This window comes from Canis lupus, chromosome 13 (genome assembly GCF_011100685.1).
Source record: "Canis lupus familiaris isolate Mischka breed German Shepherd chromosome 13, alternate assembly UU_Cfam_GSD_1.0, whole genome shotgun sequence".
In the NCBI taxonomy this organism is placed as follows: domain Eukaryota; kingdom Metazoa; phylum Chordata; class Mammalia; order Carnivora; family Canidae; genus Canis; species Canis lupus.
In genome coordinates, this window is record NC_049234.1 from 9,056,507 (window position 1) to 9,080,799 (window position 24,293).

The following is a 24,293-nucleotide window of genomic DNA, read 5'->3' on the forward strand; positions in this document are numbered from 1 at the left end:
CTCATATGTAATCCCTTAGAGACCTAGTCTGGTTCTCCTCCAATGCATCCTCTTGGAATTATACCTGGTTTTATTACCAGTTCTCATCTGAATCCAGTGGGGGAATGGGATAATTCTGCTTTTGTTTCTTGGCCAGAAATCACTTGATCCTGAAGTTTTGTGAGAAAACATGGAAAGGAACAGTCAACTCCACACACCATGAAGGCAAAGAATAGTTCCTTATCTTGACTGTACTGAAGGCTACACAAACCTACACAAGTGATAAAATGGCACAGAACTATTTGCACACATTGTCCCTATGTCTATATCCTGGTTGTAATAATGTATTACAGTAACATAGACGGAAAAACTGGGGTAAACTAGATTTAGGCTTCATGACACCTTTCTGTACTATTTTTACAACCTGCTGTGAATCTGAAATTATTCCAAAATGAAAAGTTAAAAAAAACTTAAACACACGAAATTCACAAGATAAAATGAAACACAGCCAATTTTATTCAAATTCCCCCAAATTTATACTCAACATGTTAACTGTTTCTAAAATGTATGTCACTCTTTATACAGTGATTTTATTATTTCATCTTTATTTTATAGTTTTTTTCATATTATCTTTATACAGTTCTTCAGTAGAAGCCAGAGTCCTGAGTTGCCCAGTTAGGAGCCTAAAAACACAGAAAGAGAAATTGACATGGTGAGAAGAAAGTACTTTTGGAAAAAGCTAACTTAGAAGAAAGTGAGGCTAGCATTTCCTTTTAGAATTCCTGCCCAAACCACTATGATTTTAACGACCTCCACCATTTCTAAATGTCAAATGTGCCACTTAGAACAAAAAACCACATCAAAATATCAGCTAAAACAGTTTTTGACCAATTATAAAGAGTAACAATGACAGTATCATCAATATTATTTTTTTTCATTTTTTTCAATATTATTTTAAAAAGTCCATACAAATTGATCTTCAAGCAAACAGAAAAGAATAAAATAAGTTGTTTTAGGTTGAGTTATTCTGGACTTGGTTGGAAGAGGCATAAACATAATTTCCCAATTCTTCCTCTCTTTTAAAATTGAAGAACTAGGGCAGCCCGGGTGGCTCAGCGGTTTAGCGCCGCCTTCAGCCCAGGGCGTGATCCTGGAGACCCAGGATTGAGTCCCACATCAGGCTCCCTGCATGGAGCCTGCTTCTCCCTCTGCCTGTGTCTCTGCCTCTCTCTCTCTCTGTCTCAAACAAACAAACAAACAAACAAACAAACAAAAATTTTTTAAAAATTTAAAAAATTGAAGAACTATTCAAAGTATTTGAGTATGAACTTCAATCATGAGGTCTCTGATTGTCCATCTGTTTTAGGAAGCAGCTATATGCTTCCTAAACTTCCTACACTCCAATTATACACAACCATAATGGCCAAAAAGCATTAAAGCTGGTTTGTGATTCTAAAATTACAAGGCCATTCAAGTTCCTTTAATACCTAATATGCATGCTCTCTACCAAAAGGGAGGAGGTATATTTTTTTGACACAGTTAAATACGAGTATCAGATAAAATCAGTTTTTAAAGATCAACACTATAAATAAGATCAATATTTTCAGAGAAGTATTTCTTCAGATTTAAAAAGAATTTCAACCTCTTGAAAGAAGTCTACACATGTAAGTTATCATATGCCAGTATCAAAATGATATGTTGTAAACCCTCAGCAGAAGAGTAAATGAAGCCACACAGGCAGAATAAATGGGAAGAAAAACAGATATAATATAAACCAGGAACACAATTTTTTTCAGTTTAGTAACAGATTTTTAAAAAAATGTCCATATCTCTAATTAGAAATACAAAATCAGATATAACCAATATATTAGTATTTATGTTACGTTACTGCTAAATTCCAGACAAATCAGAAAATCTGTGGTTCTTACCTCTGACCTACTATTCTGATTAAGTTTCTTCTCAATATTCATGGCCAACATCTGGCTTCTAAATGAAAGGCTTTTGGTCTTTTCAATCACTTGCTGATATGGTGAGACTGCATTGTTACCCATAACCACATGACCCTAAAATGAGACAGAGGGAAATTGATTCTGTAATACTACATCTGAACTGTCCAGGTAGGTCATGAGCATGACATCACAACACTACATGATTGTTGCACACATTTTTATGCACTGGAGATGACAATCATCATCCAGCGACAAAAAAAAAAAAAAAAAAAAGGTGGCTGCTATTGCCTTAAAACGAAGCAAAAATTCTTAACAAAATACAATAAAATATCCAAATGAAAAATTCCCAAAAAAGCTTTACAATAGTCAGCAATTTATAGATGTAGCATAACTAATTTAATACTCACTAATTTAGAATCAATCTTGGCATCCAGTCTAGCATTTCTAATCAAATTTACAATCCACCTTTCAGCTTCTTCTGGAGTCATGTTCAGTTTGTCTGCCAACATGCTAATGAAAAAAATAAAAATGATGTTAATGGAGTCTAGAAACTAAATTTCATGTACATAAGTCTTTGAACTCACTCTAGAGACTTTCAGGTATTTATGGATCACCTTCTTTTAAATATTATGATTCAGTACCTGCAGTGTTCATGTTTGTGCTATTATCTTCTACTATGCATGACCTATCCCATTTCACTAACCAGAGACTGTAAGATCCTTGAAGGGAGGAGACCACATTTCACATTTACAGAAATCCTTAATTAGTAACAATCTAAGGGAGAAAAAAGTTTTACGATGTATAATGATGACAGAAATTACATCTACTATAAGGAACATCAGTGATAAAAATATAATGAAATAACCAAAGCTTAGGGCTAGCGTATATATTTATGTTGTAAACTCTGAGGACACTCAGGATTGCACTCTATAACCTAAACGGCCACTGAATTTCAGAGGAAAGAGAAAGACACAAAAGGAGAGAGGGAAAGGAGCAAGGGAGATAATCGTTTTTGAAAAAGAGGCTTAATTTATTGGTACCAACAATAGCACCCTTTAGTAGTAGGTAAGTAGGTAACTCAAGCTGATGGAAGAAGATGTATGTATAGTATTTAAGAGTATACGGTATACATCTATGCACATATGGGTGTTTGAACATTAACTGTTCTCTTTTCACCTCTCTTCATTGAAGACATTGTACACTTGCCAGGCCCTCTCATGTTATCACTAGTTTGATGAAGAAAACTAGAAAACTAGTAATAAAATCTTTCCTTAGAATATTATAAACTGGGATCCCTGGGTGGCGCAGCGGTTTAGCGCCTGCCTTTGGCCCAGGGCGCGATCCTGGAGACCCGGGATCGAATCCCACGTCAGGCTCCCGGTGCATGGAGCCTGCTTCTCCCTCTGCCTGTGTCTCTGCGCCTCTCTCTCTCTCTCTGTGTGTGTAACTATCATAAATAAATAAAAATTAAAAAAAAAAAAAAGAATATTATAAACTAAAATTCCTAGCCTGATAGCCTTCCTGATTTTAAAATATAGTCAAGACATTGGCAATCACATAATTATGTAATTCCAGAGCTCCTAACCAACCCAAATAATCTAGTTAATAAAAATACCCTTATAAGAATAACAGAATTTATGCTAACCCTATTTTATAATTTATTGAAAAAGTTAATAGAATTTCATTCAAAATGTGAAAATTAAACTAGGTCATCAATAAAATAATTATAAACTCAATCTACAAAGATATAATCATTTAAAATTTATCCTTAAAATATGCTTAGAGTTAAGAACAATTTGATGATAAATATGAGCCAACTCAACCATAAAACTCCCTGGATTTATGTGTCAAAATTTTGTTCTCTGTGTTTCTGATCAATTTTCTTCTAAGTACACATTCTAAGCAAACATAAAGAACAAGTAATCCAAGAAAAATGAAATCCACTACTATTTCAATGTCATGGATAGTGGATTTCATTTTATATCACTGTTCTTTACTAACCCTCCTTTTATTTGTTACTAAAAATCAGGAATTGTGTCGATTTACTTAAACAAGAAGGCTTATTTTTTTGACTGGTAAAAATTCCTGCAGCTTGTGTGGTTTCCCATTAACTCCTGTGTTTTCTGCTGGTGCCTGACTTATTTTAGAAATGTGTAAATTTCATTGTCTCTGCATTGCTATAGTTAGCTAATATCTGATACTCTTACCTAAAGCTGAACTCTAAAGGTAAAAGATTTTCCACAACATACTCAGTATTTTATCACATTCGATAGCCATTTATCTTTTGTGTGTCTCCTGCATCCCCCAAAACACAACTCTTTAAAGTGAGGTCAAAAGCATTTTACTCTGAAAAAAACAAAAGAAACTGTACTAAATATATTAATACTCCAATGTTTAAGACCACTATATTTTGTTTTAAAAGAGCAGAAAATTTATTCCCATTAAAGCTACAGATTATGTGGAGTTGGTATTACAAACATGTTTTTAAATGATAATATAAAAGCTATTTATGAAGGTGGTTTAAGTAGCTAAACATTTAATGACACATTCAGTCTTGAAGTCTAGGTTATCTGTTGGATTCTTTCTCTTGCTGCCATATACAACTGAGAAGACCTAGAATTCTCTTTAACCACTGCCTCTTATCTAACCATTCTATTACTATCATGAAAGACTCCTCTCCACCAGCCATACTAAATTTCTCCATTCATTAAACATGACCAGTTTTCAATCACTTCAGGGCCTTTGCATATACTGTGCCTCCTGCTTAAAAAAAGGCTCATCCATGTTCTTCTTCATTTAGCTAGCTGTTCTAAGGCTCTCAGCTATATCAGTATCCTCATAAGCCTTCCAAGACTTCTCTGCAAGCTGTAACATATCTGTTTGATGCTTTCATAGCCCCTTTATTTTCTCTGGAGCAGTCATAACAGTTGCAGTTTTTTCTGCTGAATATCTGCTTTTATGATATACTGCATAGATAACCAAAGATCATGCACCATAGCTTCTTTGTTCACTGCTTTCTATCCAGCAATTAGCAAAATGCCCAGTTTATAGGAGTCGATTAATAAATATTTACTGTCTGATTCCTAAGCTGGTCACTCCCCTAAGTCCAGGCTCATTACTATTTCCCCGTTTTTTAACGAATTTACTTCTCCAGTCTCTCTTTAATCTATTTTTACATAACTGTCAACTAACCAGTTTATGCCCAAATTCCTTTTAAAACTTTAACAGAGCCTTTCTACCAAAACAATAAAATCCAAACTTCTAAATTTCTCATTCATGGTTCACTACAATTTAGGTACAACCTCGTTTTCCAACCTCTCATTATTCTCCCCCATGAGTACCATATGCCAGCCAAACCAAACCAATTACCTTCCTTCCTTGCCTTTCATTCAACAAAATATGAACTATTAGATGCTAATGACAAATACGTCTATTCCCCACTTTTATAAAGTTTACGCCAGGCGATGGGCAGTAGAGGACAATCACTTAATCCCCAAAATATATAAATTATTATAGATGAAAAAGATGGAAAAAAAGATGAAAAAGTAGAAGGAGCTATGTGAGATGCAAAAAAGTTTACTAGTTTTAGTTTGGAGGCTTGGAGATATATTATTTAAGGAAATATTTAAGGTCAGATTTTAACATAAAAGAAAGAAAAGTCTATTCTGCATAATAACTTCATGTAGAATTAATTTTTTTGTCCTTCCTTTCTTTGCATCCATATTCTGTCTCATATTCCAACATAGCTGGGGCAAAATGGCAACATACATCAAGACCCACAAGTACTGGGGCATCCCTGGGTGGCTCAGTAGTTTGGCATCTGCCTTCGGCTCAGGGCATGGTCCTGGAGTCCCTGGATCGAGTCCCACATCGGGCTCCCTGCTTGGGGCCTGCTTCTGCCTCTGCCTGTGTCTCTACTCCTCTCTCTGTGTCTCTCATGAATAAATAAAATCTTAAAAAAAAAAAAAAAAAAGACCCACAAATACTGCAAGCTGATCCATAATCCTACTCTGGGGATTTACTGCTTTGCATTATGCTTGTTGATCTTTTTATGTATTAAAATCAGGTCAAAGCAAAACCTGAAATAAGGTCCATGAAGTATTAGTAAATTATTGATAGCATCTCAGGTTATCTAGGCTACCAATCACTCCGAGAGTGAATTACAGAATATGGCAATAGTCCAGTTCCTTTAAATAACAGGAAAATATATAGAATAAGAGAAATTAAATGACAGAAAGCCTCAAAATTGACAATTCTTACAGTCTACCGATTTTATGCAAAAATAGTAAAGATTTAAAAATAAAAATATAAATTCAAGCTTAAAAACAAAAAGCTGGTTTAAGCTATCCTATACAATGCTTATCTTAAAGTAATTCAGCTCATCAATAAAATACAAAATGTATCAAAATGCAGAACTTCTGAGAAAAATATCTAATTTGGTCAAGATTTTAAGCACAAAAATAATTTTCTGATTATTCAGATTATATAGAAAAATCTCAATCTTGTCCAGACAGCTTAAATATTTTGTGTAAATATTCCTTAATAGATATCTTCAAGTTGACTAGCACTCCTTTTCCTTTCCCAAGTGATGCAACAACATATTGAGTACGTTAAATAAGAAATACATATGGAACCACAAAAGATCCTAAACAATCAAATCAACCTTAAGCAAGAACAAAGGTAGAGGTATCACACATCCTGATCTCAAACTATATTACAAAGCTATACTAATCAAAACAGTATGGTACTGATACAAATAGACAAATGGAACAGAATAGAAAGCCCAGAAATAAACCCATGCATATATATGTGGAATTGACTTACAACAAAGGAGCCAAAAATATACAATGGGGAATTGTATATTCTTTGATTATATATTCTTCAATAAGTGGTGTTGGGGAAACTGGACAGCCACATGCAAAAGATTAAAACTGGACCACTATATTACACTATAAACAAAGTTAACTCAAAATGGATTAAAGACTGAAGACTTGACTGTAAGACTTGAAACCACAGACATCTATTAGATCGCACAGGTGTGCTAAGTTCCTTGACATAAGTCTTGGAGATGACTTTTTGGATCTGACACCAAAGTAAAGATGACAAAAGCAAAATTAACTAAGGGGACTATTTCAAACTAAAAAGTCTGCACAGCAAAAGAACTCACCTACAAAATTAAAGGGCAAGCTACCAAATGGGAGAAGATATTACAAATGATAGAGCTAAGGAGTTAATATCCAAAATACATAAAGAACTCTACTACCGAATAGCAAATAAACCTAAATAATTCAACTAAAAATTGGGCAGAGGATCTGAACAGACATTTTCCCAAAGAAGACCTATAGATAGCCAACAGGTACATGAAAAGATAGGCAACATCACTAATCATCAGGGAAATGCAAATCAAAACTATAGTGAGATATTATCTCACACTTCTCAGAATGGCTATTATCAAAAAGATAAGAAATAACATGTTGGAAAGCATGTGGAGAAAAGAGAATATTTGTACGTTGTTGGTGAAAATGTAAACTGGTGCAGCCACTATGGAAAACAGCACAGAGGTTCCTCAAATAATTAAAAATAGAACTACCAAAACAAAAACACGAAACTCAAAAAGATACATGTATACCCATGTTCACTGCAGTTAATTTACAATAGCCAGACATGGAAACAACTTAAGTATCCCATTGATGGAGGAGTGGATAAAGAAAATGATAAGCATCTAGCTATTTATAGGCCATAAAAAAGAATAAAATCTTGCCATTTGCAATTCCATGTATGAACCTTGAGGTCATTATGCTAGGTGAAATAAGAGAAAGACAAATCCATGTGATCTCACTTATAGGTGGAATCTTCAAAACAAAACAAAACAAAACAAAACAAAACAAACAAAAAGCTCATAGATACAGAGAACAGATTGGTGGTTACTAGAGGTGGTGGGTGAAGGGACAGATAAATGGATGAAGAGGGTCAAATGGTACAAACTTCTAGTAATAAAATAAGTCATGGGATATAAAGTACTGCATGGTGACTATAGTTATTAATACTGTACTGCATATTTGAAATTTGTCAAGAAAGCAAATCTTAAAAGTTCTCATCACCCCCCCAAAAAAATACTATGTGTGGCTATGGGTGGTAACTTAGACTTATTGTGGGGATCATTTCATAATATATACAAATATCGAATCATTACATTGTATACCTGAAACTAACATGTCATATATTAGTTATAGCTCAATAAAAACCCTAGAACTATCAATATCCCTTGAAAAATGAAAAATCATTGATATTGTATCAATAATTGATACAATATCAATAATTATCAATAAAATAATTGTCAATAAAATAACTGAAAGATGTAACATCAGATTTTTTTTTAAGATTTATTTATTCATGAGAATACATAGAGAGGAGAGAGAGAAAGAGGAAGAAACACAGGCAGAGGGAGAAGCAGGACCCATGCAAGGAGCCCGACGCGGGACTCGATCCTGGGTCTCCAGGATTATGCCCTAGGCCGAAGGCGGCGCTAAACCGCTAAGCCACGTGGCTGCTCAGAGATTTGTCTTTAACCTACAGAAGATTTGGAAGATGATGCGAGAAAATCTCCCACAGTGTAGAACACAAAGAGATGGGAAATTGGAGAAAAGATTAAAAAAAAAAAAATAGAAGTCTGGTCCAAGAGATCCAATATTTAACCAACAGCAGTTCCCCCAAAGAATAAACAGTGAACATAAAAGAAAATAATTCACTTAAGAAATAATTTAAAATATTCCCCAGAACTAAAGATGAATTTCTAAATTAAAAGGGTCTATCTAGTATGAAGAATTAAAATAAACCTATACTAAGGAATATCACTGTGAAATTTCAGAGCAATGAGGATAAAGGAGGAAAAATAAACCCTTCAAATTGCTAGAGAGGAAAATACATGATCAAGGATAAAAATGGCTTCTGACTTCTAGAGTAGAAAGCTAGAAAGTGATAGAACAATGTCTTTAAATTCTGGGATAAAGTAGTTTTCAACCTACTATAGTACCATGCTTAGCAATACCATTATTCAAATATGAGAGTAAAATGGACATTTTTAGGTGTGAAAAATTTACCTCTAAAGCAACCTTCCCTATAAAGCTACTGAAGCTTTACAATAGTAAACCAAGAAAAAGGAAGACAATGAAACTGCAGCTCTATCACAGGAGACAGACTAAGGTAATCTCCAGAACAAATGACAAAGGGAGACAGGTATTCCACCAAGGCACAGAGAACAAGTCCAGATTTTTTTCCCCCAGGAGATATAACTGATAGAATAATCAATCTTGAGAAGAGATTTATAAATTGGCAAAAAGTATGAAGTATAATTAATAATGAAGACAATAAGAAAAACAACTAAGCAAATGACAGTGGGTCACAATGATCAAGTCTAGGGAGCATAGCAAATACTAAAACATATCACAAATCTACCTTTTTCGAAACAATTTGGTCCTGACTCAGGAATCAAGACACAATCAGATTAAAGGGTTCAGAAAAAGTCCCACATACAAATGAGAATTTAAAACGTGATACAAGTGGCATTTCATATTAGTGGGGGAAAGGATAATCTTTCAACTGAACACAAGAATGATAAGAAGCCAACAGCCCTACTGCTGATAGGGAGAAATTTTCAGTGGTCTGGAAAAAAGATCAAAACAGGCATAACATTCCCTGAAGCTGAAACCTAACCCTAAACAAGGTCCTAACTCTTGTCAATTCTATGAGGCTGAGAAAGGTTAAGAAAGCTACAGAAGAAAAGTCTAAAGCTAGTAGAGGTTAGTTCATGAAGCTTAAGGGAGTTACTTCTAGAACATAAAAGCACCCAATGTGAAGTTGTATTAATGTAGAAGCTGCAACAAGTTTTCCAGAAGATCTAGCCAAGATAATTAATGAAGGTGACCATACCAAACAGATTTTCAAGTAGAGCCTTATATTGGAAGAAGATGCCATCTAGGACTTTCTTTTTTATTTTTTTTATTTATTTATGATAGTCACACATACAGAGAGAGAGAGGCAGAGACATAGGCAGAGGGAGAAGCAGGCTCCATGCACCGGGAGCCCGACGTGGGATTCGATCCCGGGTCTGCAGGTTCGCGCCCTGGGCCAAAGGCAGGCGCTAAACCACTGCCCCACCCAGGGATCCCGCCATCTAGGACTTTCATAGCTAAAAAGAAGTCAATGCCTGGATTTAAAGCCTCAAAGGACAGACTGACTCTCTCATAAGGGGCTAATGTAGCTGGTGACTTTAAGTTTAAGGCCCTTATGAATTATGTCAAATTTACTCTGTGCTCTACAAACAAATTATGTCAAATTTGCTCTATGCCTGGATGATAGTACATCTGTTTACAAAACCATTTACTGAATATTTTAAACCCACTGTTGAGACCTAATGCTTAGGAAAAAAAGATTCCTTTCAAAATATTACTGCTCATTGACAATACACCTGGTCACTCACGAGCTCTGATGGAGATATACAATGACATTCATGTTGATTTTGTGCCTGCTAACACATGATCTGTCCTGCAGTCCATGGATCAAGGAGTAATTTCAAGTTTTATTAAGAAATAGCCTTTCCTAAGGCTATAGCTGCCATAGATAGTGATTCTTCTGATGAATTTGGGCAAAGTAAATTGAAAACTGTCTAGGAAGGATTTACTATTAAGATGTCATTAAGAACATTTGTGATTCATGGGAAGAGGTCAAAATAGAAATATTAACAGGAGTTTGGAAGAAGTTAATACCAAGCCTTATAGATGACTTTAAAAAATTCAAGATGACAGTGGAGAAAGTAACTGTAGATGTGGTGGAAATAGCAAGAGAACTAAAATGAAAAGTGGAGTCTGAAGATGGGACTGAAATGCTGCAATCTCATGGTAAAACTTAAACAGATGAGGAGGTGCTTCTTATGGCTTTCTTGAGATGGAATCTACTCTTGGTGGAGATTATTGGAAATGACAACAAAAGATTTAGAGTATTACATAAACTTAAGTTGATAAAGCAGCAGCAGGATGTGAGAGAACTGACTCCCAATTTTGAAAGAAGTTCTGTAAGTAAAATGCTATCAAACAGTATCACATGCTACTGAGAAATCATTTGTGAAAGGAAAAGCCAGCCAATAGATGTGGAAAACTTCACTGCTGTTCTAAGAAACTGCCGCAGCCACCCCAATCTTTAGCAACCACTACCCTGATCAGTCAGCAGTCATGAAAATCAAGGAAAGACCCTGCACCAGCAAAAGATTATGATGCACTGAAAGATCAGATAATGGTTAGTGTTTTTTAGTAATAAAATATTTTTAAATTAAGGTATATATATTGTTTTTTAAAGACATAATGCTATAATGCACACTTAACAGACTATAGTACAGTGTAAACACAACTTTTATATGCACTAGGAAACAAAAAAATTCTGACTAGTTTTATTATGATACTCATTTTATTGCAATTGCCTGGAACCAAACCCACATCTCTGAGGTAGGTCATATATTACTTTTGGTTAACACAGAAATGCAAAAAGGCTTTTAAAACTATTTCATCTTCATCTGGAAGTGCACCCTTCTATATTTTTCCTTAATATCAGGAAGTATAATTATGAATATAAACTGCTGTGTAATAAGAACTTTAAGAAAAATATTAAGATTTAAAATGTTACTTATAAATCAAGTAGAATGGCTTCATAACTTAAAGAAATGCAAGCGTAGTTTGCAAATACCTTCTTTTGTGAAAAGCCAAACTAACTTCCTTAAAAAAATTACACAAGTGTACACTCCAACATGTTTATCACACACATTCAAAATATTACTTCCATACTTTGTTTTTATCTACAATTGAAAACTGGTCCAAGAATTATTCTAGAACAGCTTTTAAATTTCAGACACACATCATATCTGATAAATTATTCAGCTATACAAAATTAAATCCCACCATAGTAATCTTTTTTGACAGATGCTGCATACTTTATGGTAAACAGATTGGTTATTTATCCTACAAATCTATAAGACTGTATATAAACTGATAAAAACATTCTTAATATGCATTTTTATAAAGATATAACTATCACATGTGCTCAGTCATAAGTCAAGAAACCTATCAACTAAGAATGTTCCAAATCACAAATAGAATTGTTTAATAAACAACCTTGGTTTTATACTATGTACTATTCTCTTCAGCATTTAAAATGTGTTGACTATTAGACAGTAAGGAGGACAGAGACAAATCCTTCCTTCTCTGCCCCCCCCAAAGATAGAGTATCAAATAATTTTAGATTAATTAGAGGCAAAGATAGGTCAGCACAAGCTAGTGAATGGAATAATTTGTAATGATTAGTATACAGTGGAAGAGAATTTACTTTGCAGCTTAAAATATTCCATTTTGGGGCACCTGGGTGGCACCTGCCTGTAGCTCAGGTGATGATCCCAGGATCCCAGTATTGTGTCAGGCTCCCTGCTCAGCGGGGAATCTGCCTCTCCCTCTGCTCATACTCTCTCGCACTCTCTCTAATAAATAGATAAAATATTTTTAAAAATTCCATTTAGTGAGTTACCAGGGTTCATTAAAGCCTCAATCTAAATTACTTCTCTGACTGATTTTCCAACATACTAATTATGCCCATGTCATTTTAATTATATTTTTCTTCAAACACCTATCATAATTTATAATTTTATCTTCATTTAGTATGTTTCTTCTGGGATCCCTGGGTGGCGCAGCGGTTTGGCGCCTGCCTTTGGCCCAGGGCGCGATCCTGGAGACCCGGGATCGAATCCCACATCAAGCTCCCGGTGCATGGAGCCTGCTTCTCCCTCTGCCTAGGTCTCTGCCTCTCTCTCTCTCTCTCTCTCTGTGACTATCATAAATAAATAAATTTTTAAAAAAAATAGTATGTTTCTTCTTCTGGACTTAAAGCTCTGAGGATGTGCTCTCTACCTTCTACCAGTGTGTGGCCAGAAGAGGCACTCATTCACATTTGTAACATTTCCTTCTCTGAACACCTGTACTAGTTACACTGCTATTACTAATTACATCATAATCATGACACATAGTGTATTTATCCTCTTGGGAAAGTTGAACATTACCTTTTAAAAAAGTTTTTGCATATCCTTAAATGACAGAATTGTAGAAATGGTTAACAGATGAGAAGGTATCAATGTCAGTATGCTGGCTGCAATATTTTACTACAGTTTGTGAGATGTTATTCCAAGATGTTATATTGGAAATGTCAACTGTGTAAATGGGAAACTGTATGAAGAACAAAGAGGATCTCTTTATTATTTCTTACAACTGCATGTGAATCCAGAACTATCTCAAAATAAAAGGTGTAATTAAGAGGTCTTACAGAAGAATTACTTAAAGGAGCTTTAAAAAAATATAGATGCCAAGATCTCCTCCCCAGAGAATGTTTCAGTTTTTTAGGGGTCGGACCCACCCTTCTTTCTTTCTTTCTTGCCTGCCTGCCTGCCTGCCTCCCTCCCTTCCTTCCTCCCTCTCTACCATTTAGTCATTCATTCATTCATTTTAAAAGATTTATGTATTTGAGAAAGAGTGCATAGGAACACAGTGGGGTGGAAGGGGATAGAAAGGGAAGGAAAGAAAATCTGAAGTAGACTCTTAGCACAGAGCCTGACCCAGGGTTCAATCCCATGACCACAAGTCAGTTAAGATGCTTAACTGACTGAGCCATTCAGGTGCCCCTCAGTCACCCCTTATTTTTCTTTTAAAAGCTTCCCACTTGGAAAAAAAATTCCCACTTGATTCTACTGTGCTGTGAATACTATAAGTCATTACTTTAGAGCAAATGTTTCTACCCAAGGCTGACTATACTTGGGAAGCTTTAAACTCATATTCTCAAACCCTGATCCTAGAGATTCTGATTCAGAAGATCTGTGGTGACTCCAGAAAATCTATTTATTTTAAGTTGCTGTTATTTTAAGTTCTGTACAGCTAGGTTAAAAACCTGGGTTACAGAACAATGATTTTTTTCTACGTACTGTTTAAAGGTAAGCATTAAGCTTGGTAGATTATTATCATGGATTTCAAATCCTTGGGAGTCTGAATTAAGATGATTTCTGAATTTATAAAAGGCCAACTTAAATGCCTATTTTAAACCATATTCCTAACCCATTTAAACAGTTTTAAAAAAGGAAAACCTGGAGTGCCTGAGTAGCACAGTAGGCTGGGTGTCCAACTCGTGGTTTTGACTCAGGTCATGATATCCAGTCCCATGTTGGGCTCTGTGCTTAGCACAGAGCCTGCTTAATGCTTAAGATTGCATGTATGTATCTCTCTCCATCTGCCCCTCCCCTAACTATTTGCATGTGCACGCTTACTCTCTCAAAAAAAAAAAAAAAAAAAGCCTAATCCCTGGACTAAGTCCTACTGGATACACACCTTAGAGATCTCATTGTTGCTCTAAGTCGAGTATTTCTTTTTTCACCTGAAGCTATATATTCTGCTTTGCCCCTATCTTCTTAATTCTTTATATACTAAAAATACCAACTCACTGACTTTTCTTTCCATTACGTTAACAGGCTGTGAATGTGCGCCTAAAAAACTGGCAACCTGATGCAAGTTCTTAATCTTGGATGTGCTTTCGAATAACCACTCTGAAGGTATAGTACAGTAGCTCTGTTATACAACATAGCAGAGCATACTCAGAAAATCTGATCCAAAAAGTTTGAGATGGCTTCAGGGAATGTGTATTTGTAAAACAAAATGAACTTATTAATAATTCTAAGACACAAAATTAAACAATGACTTATGGTTTCCATCTTTATCTTCTTTTAGTGAAAAGACTAAAGACAAATTAGTCTAAATCTGATATTTCTAAAAATATCATTAGTTCACAATGAAAAAGAAAAAAATTGATTTTCTAAAAAGATGTTTTATTTATTTGACAGAGAGAGTATGAGAGAGCACAAGCAGAGGGAGTAGCAGAGGGAGAAGCAGACTCAGACTCGCAGGACCCTGGGATCATTACCTGAACTGAATGCAGATGCTTAACACTGAGCCACCCAGGTACCCCAAAAAAGAATTTATAGTGAGGCACAATACAATGAATGCCAGAGACCTATTAGAGTCCAGGCTCTCCATTAAATAAGACCTAAGCAGCTTAATGTCTCTGAGCCTTAAGTTTTCCAGCTATAAATAAGGAATCATCTCTTTTTCTGGTATAAACAGTGTTTCCAGAAATCTTATGGCTCTACAGAAGTAATTCAGCAGTCAAGAGGAAAGCTGAATAGCAGGCTAAACAGCATGAAGGGGCTCTGACTGGACTTATACACACACACACTAATATATATATACATACTGCTCATCTGAAAACAAGCATAATACACACACACACACACACACACGATTTAAAAACCACGGTTGTAGAACTTGAAACTTGAGCCACATTTAAAGTGCTCAAAAACTACCAGAGGACTACTGGCAACTATACTGAACAATGTAGTTATAAAAGATTTCCATCACTGCAGAAAAAAGTCCTATTGTTGATGATTCAGCAACTGTGCACTGCTGGATCAGAAACTCTTAAGATTTTTTCCAACTCAAATTCTTCCTTAATATTTGAAGAAAATGCATTAATATAAATCACTGAATTAGAAAACATTTCACAGGTAGCCAAAAACATTTAAACAACTAAAATAAAAAGGAAACACTATCATTGGAAAAGAGAAAAGACTTCTGGACTTTAGACAGCCACTAGAACTTTAACCTGAAAATGCTTTATTTAGACTTTGTTCAAAACTATAAAAAACTACAGGAATCAAAAACATAAAAACTACACTGGTATCAACTTTACAAAGAAAAAAAAATTATTCATTCAACAAATATTTATTGAACACCTATACTGTACTAGACTGGTATATTGTGTGTACTAGACTAGTATACTCTGTATACTACGTGCTAAAGGTATAAAAAGGAGAATTTGTTTTCAAAAGAGTCATAACAGAGATAATTAAGTTAGTTCTAGATAAAACAAAACACCCAAATGATCATATTCTAAAGAGAAATAGGGGAAAAGTCCACAAGGAAAACCAAAGTATTGGAATCCTTCTATCACAAGGCTGAAATTATACATCTTTGGGGGGGGAAAAAAAGGCAGCACAAGAATTCAGTTATCTATTGTCCACTACCATTTCACATATGATTCATCTCTTTATTTCACAACCAATAACATATTAGGAATTGAATGTATTATTTAAGAGAATCAAATTTTTTTAATTATATGTCTGCTAGCTTTAGTAAAGTACTAATAAAACTGGTCAAGGCTTTAATTCCCATAGGAAAAGCCTCATGACTACATGATACTTCTACTCTGAAAAACCACTTCAATAACAACCCAGTAATAATAGGCAAACAAGTACGGATGCCTCAGCAAAACAAATGGCACTAAAGAAAAACTTTGGTCTACACACAATTCCAAAGAGACAAACATTAAAGTAATTTTTTAAACATTTATGGAGCATATTTAGTTTTGACTTCTTCTGTGGCCAAAAGGGCGCTAGTTATTTTTCAAATTCTAATATGTAAAATTAGTTTCTAATAGGTTATATAAGTTTCACAATTTTTCCACCAATAATTTTCTCACACAACAAAGAAAATTTCAACTGAAATTCACCATACTTTCCATGTTTCAACATTTTAGGATGTCATAGGAGTTTACTATATGAGAATTCAAATATATAATTAAATGAAACAAACTCAATTAACTGAAATGATTACCAAATGTGGTCTTTCAACAGTATTTCCGATTCACTAAGGGCTAACTTCTTCCTTATTTGAACTTCTGTTGAAACCATTCTAAAACTGGCTATTTTTTATTTTTCTTTTCTCCTTTCATAAGGCATAACAGTATTCTTTAAAAAGGTAACTGACAATTATCGTGATACTCCCCTGAAGTTACCATTTCCAAAAATCTTGCTATGCCACACATGTAGAAGCTAAAGAAAGTATTTCTGAGTCTGTAGTATTAGCATCCCGAATAAAAACAAAAGTTAGGATTTTAAATAAATCACTATCAGATTGTTTTCTTTTTCTTCTAAAGCAAAGGGAAATAAAATAAAAATCCAATTAACTGGAATTCTATGAAGTGTCATTTTACAGTAAATGGAAATTTCCAGGAATTTAAAAGTAGAAAAATACAAATCAAATCAGGGTGTTCTTACTTAATGCTGATACACTGGTGGATGCGACAAAAAGTCTCAAATATGAAGAGACGAGCATTTTCAATGAAATCCTCAAGACAAGCCACCAAGAAGAAGTCATTCACAAGTACCTATGTATGAAAATTTAACAAAAAATAATTAATAGCACTGACAAGCAATTTTCAAAAATGTGACTCAAAATACTTCCTGTGCTTTACTCATTGTTCCAGTTTACTACAGTTCTCTCACCTAATATCACAAGTTCTATATACCACAGCACCTTATATATATATATATATATATATTTTTAATACATATATTTTTTGTGACAAACCACAGCACCTTCTAGAACAGTATGTTCAAGCCTCTAACAATTTAAAGAGATAAATGAATGCTACAAGAAAAAACCTTAGGCACTGCCATGTTTTCTTGTTCTATTGATGACTTGAGCAACCTTGTGACAAAGTAGTTTTGTCCTGTTCATTATCCTACATTAATGCTTTGTAGATAACATCTTTTCTAGGTTCTTAAAATAGTTATGAACAGACTAAAATATGCATATTTATATGTAAAGTAAGTAGACTTGAAAATAAAGGAAAAAAATTCAAGGCTTTGGCTCCTACTTCACAGATGGTATCATAATTAAAAGAGAATATTTTAACTTCATTAGTGTCTATTTAACAAATGTACACCAATACATAACACTGCATATAACTACATGAACACAAATTATCACACTGTAGTCTATTTTATATTTTGTCCAATGTGTGAAAATCACCTCTGAAGTTCTATTACATGATAATTTTCTTTTCCTTAGAGAAGATCTTAGTTCTTGAACTAATTCTTTATATTTTGTGTTAATATTTGGGTTTGAAAATGAAACTGACAACTAATAACTTTGGATTTGGTAAATGCATTTAAAAGGTAAGTTCCTGGGTAGCCCCGGTGACTCAGTGGTTTCATGCTGCCTGCAGCCCAGGGCCTGATCCTGGAGACCCAGGATCAAGTCCCATGTCGGGCTCCCTGCATGGAGCCTGCTTATTCCTCTGCCTGTGTCTTTGCCACCCCCCACCGGCCCGTGTCTCTCATGAATAAATAAATAAAATCTTTAAAAAATAAAAATAAAAAGTAAGTTCTTCATTTTTTTTTCATTTAATTTCTTAAAATTCTGCAAACTAACATAAAAAAAACAGAAATCTGACTCAGTTGCTCCGAGGTGCTTTAATTTCTATCAATTAACAATAGACATTATTGTTAAAAAAAATACACATCCTTATACCTTAACTGGTTTATAGCAAATGTGAAGTACAATCATGTGAAAAATTCTAAAGATAGGCCCACTTATGAAACAAATTGAGAATCAGACTTAGCATGTGCAATTTTATACAATCTTACACGTACCTATGAAGTACTTCATATATTTACTCATATAAGATAAGACATGGAATTACGGGTATATGTATTAATTTATAATGTCACCAATGTTTTAACAAACTACTAATAAAAGGGATACAATATGGCAACATAAAAAATGTCAAAAAAAAAAAAACTCATAAAAAATGTCTTTACCCCAGCACAATTCTAAACAAGTATTTTAAGACTAAGGTTTCTGATTTAATTACTAAAAAACTGCAAGTTAACTCTTACAATATCCAATATCCAAACATTAAATAATGTTATTAATGTATAAGTAAAAATTCATACTTACTGATTCGCATTCCCTCAGCTTTTTCTGAGCCCCATCAAAATCAAAGTTAACATATAAGCATTCAACAAATTCTGTAATTGGGTCTTTATATGTGTAAGACTCCTGTAAAATTAAGTCAAAGGTAGGTTGGATCAGATTTTACACTGTTTGGTAGACTGCCTCTAGAATATTCTAATCTTCATGTTTTCTCCTCCCTTACCATTAATTTCTAGCAAATACCTAGTGTCATCTTCTTGAAACAATTGCTCATATCCTGATTCTAGGCCACTCCTTAAGCTTATAATGCCTTCCAGACTGAGTTCTGTACATTATCATCCTACAACCATTCCACCAAAGGCTTTCACGTTCCTCTACTGCCAAAAGTCTCCCTTAGTCAATAAACAGTGATGAACCATCCCCAAGTATGTAAGGGTATTCTTATTTAATTTATTCTTAGGTCAAATAAGTAAGCTCTTTTTCCAACCCATAGTTATTGCTGAGAAACTTGCTAAAATCAACCAGTAGGGCCACAGCTTTTGTACAATTGGAGACTATTAATATTGTATCCTATGTAAAGATCACTACTCTGGAATTATGTAGGTAAGCCATCTCCCAAAAGACAGTGCCAAGCTCCAAATCTCCTTCACTCTTTGCAATAAATGCAACACTAATATAGAAGACACATTTATCCACCTAGCAGAGAGCACTATTTATTCATATCACATCTAACATAAGTATATCTTGGAATTAAAGAGAGTAAATTCCCAGTTGAGTATCCTGGGCTCCGTTCTCAATATATATACTGCATATATCCTTTTTTCCTATTTTTAAAACATTTTTACCTTAACATGTTTACCTAGAAACATATGTTAGATCTAGTTTAGACACATTTTAAAACTTAATAAAGATTTTAGTTTTTACCTGTTGAATAACTTTAACAAGATCTTTTAGCACCTGTCGGCGTTTCCGAACATCTTTGTTTGTTATGACGGCTGTAGTCAAATATCGCAGAATATGTGGACACATTGTCTGAATTGCATTAAGGTACCTATAGTAAAAATTTAAATAACTTTAGTATTTTTAAATTTAATAACACAGTTTCTCTAAATCTATAATCAACCACGTGTGATTCAAAGAAACACCTGAATGGCCAATTAATTACATTGTGCTGTTTCAGTAACGGAAGACTGAGAATACTTAAGAATAATTATAAGGACCATCTCCTCCAAGGAAATGAAAAAAACAAAAGTTTGAGGAGAATGCCAGCTTTTATGAAGACTCACTTCAGAGGTAAATAATCCTATTATTATTGTAACAGGATTTGGGAAGGCCCCTATACATGCTGCCAGTCTGTTCCAAAAGATTGCTAAGCTATGGCTTTCAGTCATTCACCTTCTGGAAAAATGTGTGAAAACTTTCTATGTGCAAATCAGTCATCATAATCAGAAAATGAGGCACTTAAAGTTTCAGAGAATGAAAGACTGGAAACTACAGGGAGAAAGAAACTGTTACAGTATTATAAGGCTCTGGTTAAACTGGTAACACCGGGAATTAGAAAGGAAGGATTAGATGTCAGACAAATGTCAACAGGGGCTCAGCTAATATTTGACAAATCCTGCGATTCTGATGCAGCTGGCCACCCTCTGTCACTTGGTGTTTATCCTGTATTCCTCCTGCTCAATTTCCTTAAATAGCTCCATAATTTTTTTTTTCTTTTTTAGCTCCATAATTTTTATCCAAGAAGTACCTTGAAGTGTCAGGCAGTATGCCAACCTCGGAAATACATGTCAATACAGTCCATTACTCTGGGCTGAATATATAAACCCCAAAGTACCATCCAGCTTCATCTCCCACCAGACCATCACTGACTGCTTCCTGTTTTTCTACTTCTTAAAGCTCACTCCACATATTCTCCCAAACACATCCCTCTGGAAGCCTAAACTCTAGCCATCCTTCAGGATCCAGCTCAGGTACCTTATCTTCCAAATTCTTCCAGACCATGATATTAATAAATCTTTGTATTTCATCATGTAGTAGATTACCAATAAAATGTTGTTCGAACTCTTTAGAGGACCCTAGACACTGTTAATAATCTAACAATTAATAATATTTAGTCCCTCCTTAAATTTCCTCTAAACAAGGCAGAGAATAAAAAGAATCAACACTCACTCAAGAATAAACCACTTTCTAGAGAAAAATAACTAAGTAAGTCGGCTAAAGTTTCATCATCTGAAAAATTATGCCTGAGTTTCAGGCAGAAATTTATAAATTGCAATCTTCATTCAGAATAACTTTTTGTCTCAATACTCTCTTATCAGAGATCTCATGCACAAACACAGGAAAGGATGACTGTTTTCCTCAATATTAATTTTCAAGTAAGTAATTTTAAATAGGCATTCCTGGAACTAATAAACTTATCCATATAGTTTAAAAAACTAAGTTTATGGTATGAAATGTTAAACGTATTTACTTATCCTAGCTTTCTATTACTGCACCACATATATCCTCATTGTTTTTAATATAGGAGAACTTCTTGGGAAATCAAATCCCACTCTTGGAGAGTATATGGCAGGGGTTAGAAAAAACTTTTCTAAAAGGCAGATAATAAATATTTTAGGTTTTGCAAGCCAGGAGGCACAACTGAGAATATTGTATAGGTACTTATATGTAAGAAACCAAAAAGAAAACAAATTTCCTGGGGGAACCTGGGTGGCTCAGTGGTTGAGGAACTGCCTCTGGCTCAGGTCATGATCCCAGAGTCCTGGGATGACCCCTCCCCCCGCCCCACCACTGGGTTCCCTGCAGGGGGCCTGCTTCTCCCTTGGCCTATGTCTCTGCTGTGTATTTCACAATCAATCAATCAATCAATAAATAAATAAATAAATAAGCGAACAAACTTTAAGAAAGAGAAAACTTTCCAAAATATTTTATTGATAAAACTCAAAGTATTAATAGCGGAGTATGATCTTTTAAATAACTTATTTACTAATGAGAAGAACAGCATTTATCTATTGGGGATAATTTTGCTTAATTGCATTCAAAGTTAAAGATCCTAACATTAAAACTTACTGCAAATGTTTATCTGTTAATGCTGTTCTTAATTTACATACTCCGTTCTTTGTAAATGTGTTTCATGAACCTAGCTCAAAAACTTCTCAATTGACAGAAATGTGATCTTAATTTAGCATATTTATCAGCTGGGAGGCATTATAGAACTCTGTTAAATTATTTTGATATTGTCCCTTATGATACTACATTATAGATAAATCACTTCCAATTCAATAGCACAGTTAAGTGAATTTGAAATATGGAAATTTCCTTTGTACCTAACAATGAGGCCTAAAACATTCTGGAACTGTAATTTGAATTTGAAAAATGGATCTACTATAAATCTGTGTGGGAATGAAGGTCTCCTTTTTTGTTTTATCATGTGAAAGAATGGAAAACAAAGCAGCTGGACATTACTTCTTATTCATTCTATGTTAGTTGTCATCAGAGTGACTGCTAAAATATAGTTTTCTTATTTATTTATTTATGAATGATTGTCACAGAGAGAGAGAGAGGCAGAGACACAGGCAGAGAGAGAAGCAGGCTCCATGCACCGGGAGCCCGACGTGGGATTCGATCCCGGGTCTCCAGGATCGCGCCCTGGGCCAAAGGCAGGCGCTAAACCGCTGTGCCACCCAGGGTTCCCTAAAATATAGTTTTCCATATAAATACTATTTTACTTTGACATTTTAGGGTGAATTAAGACACAGTAACACATTATAGCAAAGTTAATTTCCAGAGCCATCCAAGGCTTGATAATTATTTTTGAGGGCAATTTTTCTCAGAAAAAATTCAATCTTGCCCTGAGCTCAAAAAAGTCACACTAAAACTTTGCCCTTGCTAAGCCATCCAACTGTTGTTAAGTAGGGAAAATCAGGATATTCTATTTCTGACAAAAATTCATGGACAACGGTTAAGTCCACAGGAGCAAATGAAGTTCACTGTTGACAAAAATGGTTCAAAACTATACCACATGAGGTGCCTGGGTAGTTCAGTCAGTTAAGCATCCAACTCTTGATTTCCGCTCAGGTCAAGACCTCAGAGTGGTGAGATCAAAACATGCATTGGGCTCCATGCTGGGCATGGGGCCTGCTTAAGTTTCTCTCTCTTCCTCTCCCTCTGCCCCTAACCCTTGTTCATTCTCTCTCTTTGAAGGAAGGACAGCTAGCAGGCAGGTAGGCAGAGAACACACAGATTCAAGTATTTGCCACAAAGTATCTGGTCTCAATAGGTTTTGAACTTTTTTTTCTTCCACATGTATTTGCCACAAAGTTTTATATCTTAGCAGATTCCACTTCAGGTTTTATTAAATTAGTGTTTTGTCCACCTTGAAAGTATTTTCACCTACACCTGTTCCACATAGACTATTCATAAAGGTATATTCTTTAGTCATTTCAAATCCAACACTGATTCCTCAAATCAACAACTAAGCCATTTGGTAACATCTGTTGACTCCTCAAGACCCAAGGAAAATCACTAAAAATCACGTGCCTTGTTTTTTAATTGATTATTGACATTGTTCCAGATAACTTCAACTCTCAGTAACTGTTCTCAACCAAAAAGTTAATATTTTTAAGCAAGTTTATTTTTTCTGAACATTATTTCTTCAGCTACTTCAACTGAACATGATTTAGAATCATCATTGGTAAAATGGCGTTCCCTACTTGGTGAAACAAGAGCCACTCAGAAATTTATCTGCTTGAAGTCTTATTTTCACTAATTTTTGTGAGGAAATTCAGCTATAATGACATTTTAAATTTCCTAATTCTTCTGATGCTTTGCTGTCAGTTGCAATATTATAATGAGTGCTTACAGTCTTGCAATATAAATTAAATTGTACTCTTTCAGCATACCTATAGTGTCAGTTCAATGCTTTGCTTTCTAATTCAGAACAAAATAATCCCCACTCCATTGTGCCTTAAAAGCACATTTGAAGTCCACTTTTCTTGTTTTGACATGATGAGTATGCACTGGTAATAAAAGTGGTGAAGTATTGCAGTATGGCAATATAAACAGGGCCCCAGAAACATTGGCCAGGTGTATGTGCAGCATTGTTGGTTTCATAATGCACTGAGTAGCAGTGTGAGGCAACAAGAGTACAACAGTATATGATCCCTGTCACAACAACTCTGTCCTTATAGTTCAAAAGCAGCCAAAGACACTATACAGATCAATGAACATGGCTGTGTTCCAATAAATTTATGGACATGAAAACTATAGTCTCAATGTAATTTTTACATGTCACAAAATATTTTTCTTTCAAAAATTTTTTAACCATTTAAAATGCAAAAGCCATTCTTCAATCATAGGCCATAAGAAAAAAAAAAACAAAAAAAGAGGCAGTGGCCCACAGTCCAGACCCTTAGTATACAGTATTACCATGGCTCTAGACTTCCAAACAGGAACTCCCTACCTTCTAGAACAGAAGTGATCCTTCCTATGTATGTATATCTACATAAATCAA

General features: G+C 34.7%; 1 protein-coding gene across 1 annotated transcript in view; it reads right to left on the reverse strand.

The window, feature by feature from the left end:
• Positions 1-463: 463 nt before the first annotated feature.
• The window catches only part of EIF3E (eukaryotic translation initiation factor 3 subunit E), a 53,083-nt gene continuing 29,253 nt past the window's right edge, over positions 464-24,293 (reverse strand). The window contains exons 8-13 of the mRNA XM_038555335.1: positions 19,703-19,829; positions 18,803-18,904; positions 17,116-17,225; positions 2,336-2,438; positions 1,908-2,042; positions 464-662 (exon numbers count right to left, since the gene is read on the reverse strand). Of these exons, the coding sequence (XP_038411263.1) occupies positions 624-662; positions 1,908-2,042; positions 2,336-2,438; positions 17,116-17,225; positions 18,803-18,904; positions 19,703-19,829 (616 nt within the window). The 3' untranslated portion in view covers positions 464-623. The remainder of the gene's footprint in view (positions 663-1,907; positions 2,043-2,335; positions 2,439-17,115; positions 17,226-18,802; positions 18,905-19,702; positions 19,830-24,293) is intronic.